General features: G+C 46.0%; 1 protein-coding gene across 7 annotated transcripts in view; it reads left to right on the forward strand.

The window, feature by feature from the left end:
• Nucleotides 1-13,724, forward strand: part of EZH2 (enhancer of zeste 2 polycomb repressive complex 2 subunit) — a 50,176-nt gene that overhangs the window by 24,917 nt on the left and 11,535 nt on the right. For 6 of the 7 annotated variants that reach the window (XM_049894171.1, XM_049894172.1, XM_049894169.1 and 3 more), the window contains exons 4-9: nt 3,595-3,711; nt 6,278-6,398; nt 7,144-7,284; nt 8,302-8,404; nt 9,716-9,879; nt 12,805-12,896. In XM_049894171.1, the coding sequence (XP_049750128.1) occupies nt 3,595-3,711; nt 6,278-6,398; nt 7,144-7,284; nt 8,302-8,404; nt 9,716-9,879; nt 12,805-12,896 (738 nt within the window). Of the gene's footprint in view, nt 1-3,594; nt 3,770-6,277; nt 6,399-7,143; nt 7,285-8,301; nt 8,405-9,715; nt 9,880-12,804; nt 12,897-13,724 lie in introns of those variants that run through there. The other variant, XM_049894175.1, reaches the window with a different exon arrangement.

Consider the following 13,724-nt stretch of genomic DNA (forward strand, 5'->3'; position numbering starts at 1 on the left):
GAAACCATCCTAAGCTTTTCTCGAGAGTTGGGTGGCAGCTAATGCCTTCTCCTCACTTCCTCCCTGGGGTGGCGACCTTCCCACACCATAGCTGTGAGAAGGCTCCTTGTTGTTTTACTTGGAAAGGCTGAAGGATATCAGATAATATCAACTGTTCATTGTGTCTTCTGGCGTGAACTAAATGGGGCAGTCAGTGTCCAGGAGTACTTTCTCACTTGGCTAATGGACTGTATTTCCCCTACTATAAGGAAGCTGTACTTAACCCTCCTGATGTTGAAGGTTGCTCAGGCAGGATGGCTATGGCTAGTGCCTTCTGGGGGGTCCCACTGTCAAACAGGGCATCACACCTGCACCACAGGGAGCTGTGGATTTTAAAGACGATAGCGTTTGTGAAGTCTCTAGCACCGTGCGTGGCACATAGTAGGTGTGTTAATGTTTCTCCCTTCCCTGCAGGCCACTCACCTGCTCTTCCCTCCGCGGTTTTCCATAACAGTTTTTGCTTGGAACCAGCCTCTGCCAAGAGTCTCAGTTGGGCTGTGTCCTCCTACAGCTGCTAGTTTGGGCGTGGCTCCCCTCTGCAGCCCCCAGTGGCCCAGCCACGTGCTCGCCTGTTGTACCAGCTGGTTGATGTAAGTCTACCGTCCTGAGAGGAACCTCGTTCCTTACCAGTAAGCTGCTTCTCTGAAAAGGTAGCATCCTTGATAACTAGCAGAGTTCTGTTCTTCCTTTATGACTGATGACTGCCGTCTGCAATGACTTTAACTTGTGTGGCCCTCAAGTTGGAGCTAGAGCTGGAGAACGTAGGTCGTCTGCACAGGCCTCCTGGTGAGTGCTAGGACACGGGGCCTTTCTGGTCAAGTAAAACGTTGTGGAGACTGCCCATAAGGTCAACATCATTTTCAGAATCTGAGAGAGATGAGACTTAATTACAGAAATGGTCAAGGATGATACATTTTCAAAGAAAAAGAAGTTACTGGTAAGTAACTGGGACTTTTGAGTTGCTTTCCTATAAGTCAATAAATAATTAAGAAATTCCCAAATTTGTTTTACCATCAAATGCTTTTGCATTTGAATATTTCATAAAAGAAAGGAATGTGGTTATTAGTTAAGGTTAATAGTTACGGGATGGGATAGGTCTCTGGAGCTCCTACAAAGATACCTACGTGGGCTCGACCTTCAGTCTTCTGAATAGCCTGCTCTCTTAGCTTTAAACAGAAATTGGAGCTGATGTCTCTGCCAGGGGAGACCAGAGGAAGTGCAGTCTCTTCATTCCAGAAACATTTTTTGAGTGCCTACTCGTTTTGAGACACTGTGCTGGTTATGGGAGAGATACAACGACACTTTGCCTCAGCTGCTTTTGCCTCAGAGAGCTTATTTCCTGACTCAAAATTGGGAAGACGTGGATGGGAGCGTGACAGGTGTGGGACTGGAAGTAGTGCTCAGCACTATATATAGCCTTTGCTTCTTACTTTCCGTGCTTGTGAAGTCCTTGCTCTTCCTGGAAAGCCAGTGGACTCGTCAGTGCGTTTTCCACATCACTGGTGCACACAGAAGAGAGACCTCCATCTAGTTGTCGAAAAGTATACTCAGCTGCCTAACTGGCCTTCTTTGTGATTTTGGATTTCAATGTTAAAGCAGGTTTAAGCTTTAAAGGCAGCTGATCTTCAGAATTTAAGCCACAGAGTTCATTTGGCCGCAAGTTTAAAACCAAGATCAAAAACTTTACATTTTTTAAAGAAACGAAGATTATTTTATACTTAAAATCACTTGAGGGTATCTAATACTTTGGTAATTATTGCCCCCCTCCTCCCCATTTGCCCAGTCAGGTGAGGAGGGACACCTGGCCACCAGAGAGGAGCCCCCCCCGCCCCGCCATCGGGCTCCCTGTGCCTCTCCCACACTGCGCACAGTGTGCTGGTGACTGCGCCTGGCAGCCTGTCTGGCAGGGGCTGTCCCTGCCACAGTCCGCTGGTCCTGGCTGTGTCGGTCGCCCCCTTTCTGAAGATGGGCTGTTTGATTTTCAAGCCCCACCCCTCGTTTGTGAGGTTGTGGCGCTCAAACACCTGTGTCCTGAGGCTGTGATGAGTAGAACCACTTAGCACAGTGCCTGCAACATCGTAGGTGCTCAACAAATGTCACCTGTGGACGGGAGGAGGCGGGCTGGATCAGGTTCCCGAGTGTCAGCAGCTGGTCACGCCCATTACTTACTGGAGCCCTGGGCTTGGTGGTGTGATCACTTTTTATCTTTGCCCTTTGGGAAAGCAGACCAGTGGGTTAACCTGGCACAGTTCTCCCTAACCACTGTCTCCATAAACCTTCGACCAAGGAAGGAGTTTTTTCTGGGCTGTGATGGCTGTGTCTATGGCAGCATCACCCTGGCCGATGGAGCGCGAGGGCCTGGCCCGCGTGCGCTTCCACTCTGATTCCACCAGACCCACCCGGTGTTTTCAAGACTTCTTTAAAAAATGAGACGTTTAACAGTTACACATGTGTGTATATAAAATTTTTTTGTTTCATTTTACTCCTTCAGTTCGACTTCTTTGCTCAATTTTCACTGATTGTAGGGCGTTTTTGAGAAGGCCTGGAGGCCTGACACTGGGTGGTGGTGCTTACAAGAAAGCTGATACCTGGGCCCTGAGGAGTGCTGAGGTTGCCTCTAGCACAGACTTACCGTATTTCATAGAATCAAAAGTTTGTATGTGTTAACATTTTAACACCTGAAACTGGGATGTGTCCTGGAGTTGCTGTGATGAGAAAGCATTGTGTCATAGTCAATTGGCAGCAATTTTTCCTTCGTGATATATAAAGTAACAGTGTGCCTTAAAATCGATGCCATCGTAGATTAGATGAAATACGGTATTTAAGGCAGTGTGTGTGGGTGGGGTGTGAGGGCAGGGCTCCAGAGTCAGGCTTTCTGGGTGTACCTGTCCAGTGTACTGCCTTGGGTGAATTACTGATCCTTTCTTTGCCTTAGTCTTCTCGCCTGTAAAATGGGGCTGAGAATAGTACCCATTTTACAGTGCTGTATATGATAAAACATGTAATGTGCTTGAAATAGTGCCTAGCACATAGGAAGCGCTAACTTTTAGCTGTTGTCATTACTAATTTAGAGATTATGGCTTTACGGAATCTATTTGACTCCATTTTGTGACTGAAACTCAGATATATTACATTTATATCTGTGTATCATTTGATAATATCAGCAAATACTAAAAAGGGGAAAAAAAGGTTAATAAGTTTCCTTATTCTCACTGGGTAAGATGTAAGTGGCATGTTTGCTCTTTATATTACTCGTCCATGTGGTTGAGATTTAAGAAAAGTGTGGAGTGGTTAATAACGTTTGTTTCTTCTTGATATTGGTAAGTATATGAAGGGTTAGAGGGTTTGAAAATTTGTAAAATGTAAGAATTGTTTTCACTCTAATTAAAAAGAGAAGGAAGAAGAGAGGCTCTTTGGGGCTGTGAAGTTTACTGGCCTAGGTGGAGGTAGAGGATACCCTTTGCACCCCTGTTGAAGTGGGCAGTTTCTCGACAGTGTGCCAGCTGCACCTCGAGGCTGTCCAGTCCTAAGTGCCTTCTGTCGTTTCTGCCCCAGTGCTCCGTGAGCAGTGACTTGGATTTCCCCACACAAGCCATCCCCCTGAAGACGCTGAACGCGGTCGCCTCCGTGCCCATCATGTACTCCTGGTCCCCCCTGCAGCAGAACTTCATGGTGCGTACCTGTTCTCTGCTCACTCCATCTGGAGACCCACCTCACGTAGAAATGCACGGTAATTTTCTGTTTGCCAAGGGGATCAAATGTAAGTAAAAGGGCCTCAGTGGCAGCCTCGGCTGGTTTTTACAGTCTTCACAGGGTTGCTCTTTCACTAGTCCTGCTTCCTTAGGTTAAAACATTCACCAAAAGAAAACGGTTCAGCAAAAACCACACCTGGGATCAAAACCTGTTTAAAAGATGAAGCTTAAAGTTCTTATCCTTTCAAAGATCAGTCAGCACCCTGCAGTCCCAGTCTGACTTTGAGTTTTTGTCAGTTGAGAACCCATAATTTAAAACCATTTTAGGAAGCATGTTATTTGCGATAATGTACATGATGAAATATTCTTGGGGCTTATAGAACACCAGCTTAAACATGTTTTGCCAGACAGTGGCCCCATAACTTGTAATGACACACTGGCATTTGACTCTTCGTGGAAGGAAGTAGGATGACAGAGATGGGATGGAAAGAAAGTCCATTTTGTGTTCTTGAGTTGTACTTTTAGATAAAAAGTACAGAGTTGTATTAATTGGTATATAAAATGGGAGGGCTAATAAAGAGGGTGAAGGAAGTCCTTGGTGAGCCTACAGGAGAGAATCATTAGATTTTTTGAATTAAATGTTTCTAATGTCTCTAGAGGGGAGCCTTGGTGGTGCAGTGTTTAAGAGCTCAGCTGCTAATTAAAAGGTCTGCAGATCGAATCCACCAGCCACTCCTCGGAAACCCTATGGGGCAGTTCTACTCTGTCTTATAGAGTTGCTACGAATTGGAATTGATTTGATGGCAGTGGGTTTGGTTTGGCTAATGTCTCCAGGAACTTCTTGAACAGTTGTCCTGTGGGGGCTGATGGTATCTTAGCTGCTGTCCTGTAGCTGTACAGATGTGTGTGAGGCTTTGCTGCTCAGAAACTCCGACTGCTAGAGCCAAAAGGAGGCTCTGTATGACATGGACTGTAACATTCCAAAAGGACATAGTATTTGCAGTGTCAGCGATGTACACAAGTCACACATGGGTTCTGCTGGGCACTGATCAAAGCAAATCAGGCAGACTGCCCTTAGAGAAGGGCCGGAATACGTTCTGGGGAGCAAAGGTTGTAGGGATACACCTGGGAAGACAAAAGGAGCCAGCTGTCCCTTCATCTTGGCTTATGGCCAGAGAAATTACCACTCCCAGTTGCCAGTGAGCTGACTCCAACTCATGGCAGCCCCGTGTGTATCAGAGAAGAACCGCGCTCCACAAGGTTTTCGGTGGCTGATTTTTTGGGAAGTCAATTTCAGGCCTTTCTTCTAAGCCATGCCTGGGTGGACTCAAACCTCCAACCTTTTGGTTAGCAGCTGAGTGCATTAACTGTTTGCGCCACTCAGGGACTCCATCCAAAGAGATACAGTCTCCTGATTCTAGTGGGCCTCAGCAGGTCAGATGAGACGAAGACAGGCCTCTCTAGTATGCACACTTCCTCAGGTTGGAGTAGACCGGCACGTGAGAGCCTGCGCTTTCATTTGTCCTCCTTTCTCCCACCCCCTTCTCAGCTGTCTGAGTACCGTTGTCTGTGAGAACTCTGTACTGGTCCACATGTCATTTCTCTGCGCTTCCTGTCTGCTGTACTGACAGGCACCTCCTGCATCCTCTCCTGCCCACCGGAGTTGCTGCTTGATTCTGACCTGACCAGCCCACTTCAGACAGCCCTGGGCTGCTCAGTCAGGGGCCAGCTGGGCCGTCCTGTGATGAGAATTGCCTCTCTATACTTCTGTTTTCAACCGTCACCCATTCAAAGACCTGTTAAGACTGAGCCCTGTGCTCACTTCATGTGAGTTTCCTTAAGTGTGGTCTATGGAACCCTCGTCTTCATCATGGCCACACTGCGAGCTCGCCATCGGGGGTCTCTGATGGTCAGCTTGAGCACACCCTCAACTTTTCTCTGGCTCTTCCCTGCTGGGCACCCTCCTCATCCCTATTGTCTTCTGAGCCTTGTCGTTTTTAGTAGCGTTGCCCAGCTTTGACAGGCATCCCGCTCACCTGAGGACTGACATATTTTACATTATTGTGGAATTTCACATACAAGCGTGAATCTTTTTAGTGTAAACTTTAATGGACCAGGAGCACTCTTTGTCCTGATCATAAAACGAAGCTCAGAAATTCTTATCCTGCTGTTTTAAAAATATAGCTATATGTAGTTGATTTCATCAGTTTAAGACCCCTCCCCGCCTGTCTAACGTCTGAGTGTAGGAAGGTGTCTGACAGTGAGTGGTGCATCCTGGTGTAACTGGCAGCAGCTTTTCCCTGCTCAGAGGTTCTTAACATAATGGTAAGTCTTAACGATTGATGACAGGTTAGCTAAAATACAGCATTAAAAAAAAAAAATCTCTGTAAACAGTTTCCTCAGATAATGGGTTAATTGGTGAGAGGGGCCTTGTTTTAGGGTTTGCTGCCTAACTTTAAGATCTGGGGGACCAGGTAAAGACATAACTAAAATACGACATTTCTTTCTTGTTAGGTAGCTGATTTGCATCTGTTTTTTACTTTGAGGTGGAAGATGAAACTGTTTTACACAACATTCCTTACATGGGGGATGAAGTTTTAGACCAGGACGGGACCTTCATTGAAGAGCTGATCAAGAACTATGATGGCAAAGTGCATGGGGACAGAGGTGAGCACCTAGTTACTTCTCAGGGAGAGGGACCAAGGGCCTGACAAAGGTACTCTGGTTTACTGAGCACAGGCAAGAAAAGAGCCTTTAAATATTAAAGTTTGGTTTTGCCCTGGTCAGTAAGAACTGGCCTGGGCTCACAAGCTAAAATTTTTGATGTTTTCCCTGTTTGTAAATTGGAGGATCACATTTGCCATGTAACTGACAGGCATTTGAAAGATCCCATAGTTGGTTGTAACATAAGTTATGGTGTCAGAGAAACTGTATGAAAGCTTGCCGGTGTCAGGACTATGTCATGGTGAAGTGGGTGGCTCAGCCCATGTGCGATATGCAGGCAGACTCAGTGTGGCCCAAGCACAAAGGTGTTCACTGGCCTGCTGCCCAGGGGCCCTGCCAGGCGCGTGCAGTCCCTGGATGTCTGTCAGTAGAACTGGGGCTTTGGATCCATCTCTAGAGGCTGATGGGAGTGTCTGGAGGGAGGTCACCACCCATTACCACATTAGTGGATAGCTAGGTCCATGCCCCTGGGTACCTTGGAGAGGGGTGATGAAGGAGACAATGCAGGTGGTGGAGATAAACCTGCTTTCCGAAGTTGGCCAAGGCCAGTCCCGAGAAGGGTCTCATCCACTCGTGTTTCAGCAGTTACGCTCTGGCGCTGACTGATGGGCTGTGGCTCTCTTCCGCATCAGAACAGGCTTCTGTTACCCTCCCGTAGGCTTCCGATAATCCATGTGGTAAATTTCAGAGTGCGGGTTTATCAATGACGAGATCTTTGTGGAGCTGGTGAATGCGCTTGGTCAGTACAGTGATGATGATGATGACGACGATGCAGATGACCCTGATGAGCGAGAAGAGAAGCAGAAAGACCTGGAGGAGCCCCGTGACGGTACGTCTGTCAGGGCATCTGCGCAGCTCTGCCAGCAGTGCGGTGAACGCAGCACTGAGCCCTTCTCTCTCCTTTTTGTTAACTATCACACGACAGTCTTCTAAACTGTAACACCAGGGCTCCTTGTTTCCTGGCTGTCAGGATAACGTCACCAGGCTGTGGTCTTCCCTGGGGGCACTCTGAGCACACGCGGGCACCGACTGCTACACACAAGATAGTGCGTCACTAGACCCGCTTTGTAGTTGAGGGACGGATTTCATGAGGCCAGATGTGTGCAGGATTGCGTTCTCAAAAGGACAGCGCTGGGGTTGTGAGTGGCCCAAAGTGCATCCCATCTGCACCAGTCCCGTGCTTCCTGGAAAAACTGTTATTCTGAGACAGCCTCTGGTGGTATTCTATAGTGGGCAAAGTCTGTTATGATGGCTGCACAGAGGATTTTGAGGGAAAATTGTAATTTCAACAAAACACAAAATTTTTTATAATGCAAAGGGCCCTTAGTGATCACTTAGTTGAACTCCATTTTACAGACGAAGACACACCCAGGTGGTTGAGGGACCAGCCACAGCCACAGGCAGTTTCCAGCAGAGCTGGGATCACAACTTGGGTTCTCTGCCTCCTAGGGCTCTTAAACTTCACATTTGAATTTGAATGTTGTGTTTATCTGAGCTACTGAGAACTGTATAACCAAAACCAAACCCAGTGCTGTCAAATTGATTCCGACTCAAAGTGACCCTGTAAGACAGAGTAGAACTGCCCCATAGAGTTTCCAAGGAGCGCCTGGTGGATTTGAACTGCCAACCCTTTGGTTCGCAGCTGTAGCACTTAACCGCTACGCCACCAGGGTTTCCACGAGTACTCTATAAAAAAAATAGACCCGTGTAAAATACCTTAGAAGTAAATGAAACACAAAGTTGATGATTTCAGCTTTGATATAAAGAGTTTGTGTGGAGAAAGTGAAAGATCGAGAATCTATTTTCCTCTTTTTTTTTTTTTTTAACTTCCTATTGCCCTTTTTAGATAAAGAAAGCCGTCCACCCCGGAAGTTTCCTTCTGATAAAATTTTTGAAGCCATTTCTTCGATGTTTCCAGATAAGGGCACAGCGGAAGAACTAAAGGAAAAGTGAGACGTGGCTTATTTATTTATTTTTGTTGTACTTTAGATGAAGGTTTACAGAATAAACTAGTTTCTTATTAAACGGTTAGTAGACGTATTGTTTTATGACATTGGTTAACAATGTCATGTCACCATGACATGTCACCACTCTTCCCTTCTTGACCTTGAGTTCCCTATTACCAGCTTTCCTGTTCCTTCCTGCCTTCTAGTCCCTGCCCCAGGGCTGGTGTGCCCCTTTAGTCTTGTTTTGTTCCATGGCCCTGTTCAATTTTGGCTGAAGGGTGAACCTCAGGAGTGACCTCAGTACTGAGCTGAAAGGGTGTCCAGGGGCCATATTCTCAGGGCTTCTCCAGTCTCTCCCAGGCCAGCAAGTCTGGTTTTTCTTTTTGAGTTAGAAATTTGTTCTGTATTTTTCTCCAGCTCTGTCTGGAACCTCTATTATAATCCTTGTCAGAGCAATCAGTGGTAGCCAGGTACCATATTGTTATTCTGGACTCAGTCTGGTGGAGGACGTGGTAGTTGTGGTCCATTAGTCCTTTGGACTAATCATTCCCTTGTATCATTAGTTTTCTTCATTCTTCCTTGCTCCCGAAGGGGTGAGACCAGTGGAGTATCCCAGATGGCTGCACACAAGCTTCTAAGACCCCAGATGCTACTCACCAAAGTGGAATGTAGAACATATTCTTTATTAACTATGTTATGTCAGTTGAGCTAGATTTACCTGCGACCATGGTCCCCACAGCCCTCTACCCAGCAGTTCAGTCCCTCAGAGAGTTTGGATGTGTCCTTGGAGCTACCATGGCCTTGCCTTGGACAGGCTGTGCTGGCCTCCCCAGGATTAGGTGCTGTCTTACCTTTCACCAAAAGACATGGCTTTTTGAGCAGTGTTGCCTCGTGTGATGTGTGACTGGCTGTGTTGGCGTGTGATGTCGTGTATATAAGTAAGATGCCGTAAGCAGGTTGTGTGTCTGCGCTACACTTAGTGTGGGTCAGGTGTGTACAGACGTTTATGTAGTCACTCAGCACTGCACCTAAGGAGCGCTTCTCTGCACACTGGTAGCAACTCTAGTGCAGTTAATGTTTAATTAAAATCAATATTGTAATATTCTTTTCCATGATACACCTGAATCACAGCAGTGGATTTGATTGTTGTAGTACCATGCATAATGTTTAATTGACTCTTTATCTACAGTGTTGTAGACTGCTAGCTTTGTGTTTTAGGTATGATAAATGTCAAAAAATGTTACCTTCATAGAAACCTTTTTGAAGCCTGACTTTTATGAGGTTATCCTTCTCTCATGTTCCCTATGTCTCCAGGTACAAGGAGCTCACGGAGCAGCAGCTGCCTGGGGCACTGCCACCCGAATGCACCCCTAACATTGATGGGCCCAACGCCAAGTCGGTGCAGCGGGAGCAGAGCCTGCACTCGTTTCACACACTCTTCTGCCGGCGCTGCTTCAAGTACGACTGCTTCCTGCACCGTAAGTGTGGCTCAGCGCATCCTGGGCTACGGGGTCAGCACTGTGGGCTACTGCAGCCGTAGCAGCTCTCCTGGCTGGGAATAAACGGAGAGGTTGGGATGTGAGAATCAGGAGCTGTCACATTTCCTCGTGCTTCTCTGCTGCTGGAGGGCTGCTCTGGGCCCTGCACGCACAGGCATCCAATTTGGAAGCCAGGCTTACAAGGTTTCCGCAGGTGCTCGCTGAGCAGTTGTTTCTCGCAAAGCTGCCACTGTGAGTAAGCCGACGGCACTGCTGACGTGATGAGCAGCATTTGTGTAACGAGAAATAGGCCAAAACATGTTTACATAAGTTTCTGTGTATTTAGTGTTAAGTTTTGATGTTTTGTAATACCTTAAACGATTAGTATTTGGAAAAAGTTACCCAGAGTTTGTAGTTGATTGTTGACAGTTTAAGATACTTCTCATATGTAAATGGTTAAATGCTCAAAACATAATTGAGTCCATTTTTGCTGTGTACTTAACAGGGTGACCTAACCTCTGTGTCTTAGTGTCTTAATGCTGCTGTAACAGAAGTATCACACATGGCTGAATTTAAGAGGGCAGAGGTTTATTTTCTTGCAGTTCAGGAGGCTGCAAGTCTGAATTCAGGGCCCTGGTCTAGGGGAAGGCTCTCAGTCTCTCTGGAGGAAGGGTTTTCAGGTTTCTGGAGCCCCTTGATTTCTTGGCGATCTCCACGTGACATGCATCTTCTGCTCATTTTCTTCTCTGTGCGTACTCTGCTCTTTTGTATCTCAAAAGTGAGTAGGTTTTACACATACCCTACACCGATACTACCTCATTAACAAAGAAAACCTTATATGCAGATGGGATTACATCCACAAGTAAGGGGTAAGGATTCCAACTCATGTTTTGGGGGGAAACAATTCAATCCCTAACACTATAAACCTGAGTTTTCTTCATCTGTAAAATGGCAATCATGACTCTAATAGCTGGGTTTTTGTGAGGATTAAATGAGCTGAGGCCTGTAGGGTTCTTGGCAAGAGCCTGGAGCGTGAAGTGTCTGCTTGCTGTTGTTGCTGTTGTCACTGTCCTCTGCTGTGAATATTGACACTGTATTCTCTGAGACACTTTTTATAAAAGCTGTCTGATGTCTGTTACTAACTGTAACACTCAGTTCTAATCAGATCAGACAAGATCAGTGCCGTAAGCAGAAGCTAATGTGTAAAACTGACATGTTGTACTCTATGACAGTGTATCGTTACCATGGGGTAACAAGTTAGAGAGGTGCGTAAGAGAAGAGCTGTATGTGAATGGCAGCGGCTATGAGGACGGATTTGTAGAGATAAGAAGTTATCTGGCTGTAGTGAAAGCACCTACTGAGGTTCAGTCCCATCTGCTGCCGGCTAGCCACGTGAGCTCAGGCAGCTTCTTCTGTTTCTATCTCCGAATTTGTACAGTCCCCACTGGAGAGGGGCCGCGGGTCTGCGTGTGATGCACCACTAATATGCTGACACATTGTGGTATTCTAAGGGCTACACAGTACACTGTAGTCATTTTTATACTGTAGTCAATTTTTAGAGTTGCTCGTTTATTCTCAAGTAGACAGTTAAGTCTTTTTCCTTTGCTTGAAAACCTCTAGCTAAGACTTGTCATTGAGATTTTATGGATTGCTTTTGAAATAATTTTAAAAAAAAGTCCTTAATATTAATGTTTTTTCCTTTTTGTAAAATTTAAAAAGTATTTGGCCTTAATTTCCTTTCTTATTTTCTCACCGGGAATTTTATATGATCTTTTCCCCACATTATATTTAGCTTGAAATAGATCTTATTTTGAATATTAGTATTTTAAGATGCCTCCTTAAAAAGATCATGTTCAACCTTTAAGCTATTTCTAGAAGAAAGGGTTTGTTACAGTGTTGCCAAAAAATTGATGCTTGTAATTCTGCTGAGGGAGATTTGGTCCTGAGAAAAGTTTTTCTTCTTGTTCTAGCCAAATGCAGTGGGAAATGAAGAATGTTAGTATGTTATCTCTCTAGCTTTATGGCCAGAACTTGGTGTCTTAGACTGTATTGACTGTGGTGTATTAGGAGAGTCCTAGTCAGTACAGCCTAAGACAAGAACAAGTTCCTGGCTTTCTAATTCTAATTAAGAGATGCCTCCTAGCAGAGGCCCTGACTTCATATGTGTGCGTGCACGGTTGTGCGTACACGCGCATGCGTGTGTGCCTGTGTTTGCAACAGTGTGTGCTTGCAACAGTGTGTGCATGTGTTTTCACTGAATTGGGGGCAGGAGGATCAGTCTAGAAATATAGCATATGCTGGAGGAGGCCTCCAAACTAAAAACATTTTATTAGAAATGAGTAGCGAAACGTGCGCGACTAACTCTGGCAAATGAAAATCCTGTGTCTCAGATGGGGGTTGCTCTGGCCGCTGATGTGTTGTCGCCAGCTGATTAAACAGGCTCCTCTGTAAAAGAACGTAACGGGCGGGGGCCTACCCCACTGCCCATTGACGACCTAGTTGCTGACCCTTCTTCAGAAACCAGGAAACTGTAGATGTCAGAATCCTTTGGTAAAGATGGGAAATTTGACTACAAGTAGAGGAAACGTCAGTCGTCCTGCGGATTCATTAGATTCAGTTTAACTGAGTGTTCGCAATCATAGTGTATAGTCTGTGCGCATCAGTTACATGTGTGGGGAACAAGAAGCCACTAGTTGCCGCAGAACTGGCCGTCTCCTCCCCGGTGGGGATGGGCAGAAGGAGTGGGGTGCTCTGGGGGAGTTGGTGAGGGCCTCCGTGGTAACTCACGGAGAGCCCAGAGCACAGCTTTAAGATAATGTGGACCAAAAGGCAGGATGGTGCACTGTTGACTTTAACACTGAGATGGGGATGAAGATTAAATATTTTATAGTTACACTCAGACACTTTGTTTCATTTACTTTGCAGCTTTTCATGCGACACCCAACACGTACAAGCGGAAGAATACAGAAACTGCTCTCGATAACAAACCCTGTGGACCACAGTGTTACCAGCACCTGGTAAGATTTTTGCTTTGTTCTCCTGAGATATCTGAGAAGTCCGATTTGAACTCTGGAGGTCTGTGAAGTCAGGGTGAACACTCCTGCGCCACAGTTGGCCTTGGTGGGCAGCATCCTCTGAGCCACACTTGGCCATGTTGTCTCACTGTGCTGTTTCTTTGCTTCCCTTGTGGCCCACACTTAGTAGTGTGGCTCGCAGTTCGTGGTCCTTCATCGGTCCTGAGTCGTCCTTTGTTCACTGTGTTTTCTGCTCAGCAACAATGTCTTTACGATCAAGGATGCATATAGCTCCTTGTGAAGTCTGTGTGTGAAACACAGCAGCCCACCTAGAGCCCAGTTGCCTGTGACTGTGTGGGGCTGCTTTTGAGACTTTCTCGTGGCTGCATCCCTTCTTTGGATTTTAGACCCATGATTGTGGGCCACATGTAATGTAGTATATGTGTATAGTTAGTCCCTGACTTATGGCAGGGTTCTGTCCCATTGACTCTGTTATAAGTTGGTTCTGACTTAAGTCAAATACCTCTTTTGTTTCTCAGTATATCTTTATAAATCTGATTTTTATGTGTTTGGGGTTGGTAAGAGAGTGATAATAACATCAGCAAATCGTGGGCTGCGACATTAGATGTAGTATGTGTTACTAGTAAGTGTGGCTTGTTGTAACTCGAGTATGTCGTCAGTTGGGGACTCACATGAAGTTCTTTTTAACGCGATGTAGAAAAGGTGAGGGGTTGGGGAAATAGGAGGTGCCATCTTATTCTTCCCTGCTCCCCTCTGAGGCAAGCCACTTCTGAGCACTAAATGGGCCTCTTTTCCTGTTGGATTTGGATA

Source organism: Elephas maximus, chromosome 8, assembly GCF_024166365.1.
Source record: "Elephas maximus indicus isolate mEleMax1 chromosome 8, mEleMax1 primary haplotype, whole genome shotgun sequence".
In the NCBI taxonomy this organism is placed as follows: domain Eukaryota; kingdom Metazoa; phylum Chordata; class Mammalia; order Proboscidea; family Elephantidae; genus Elephas; species Elephas maximus.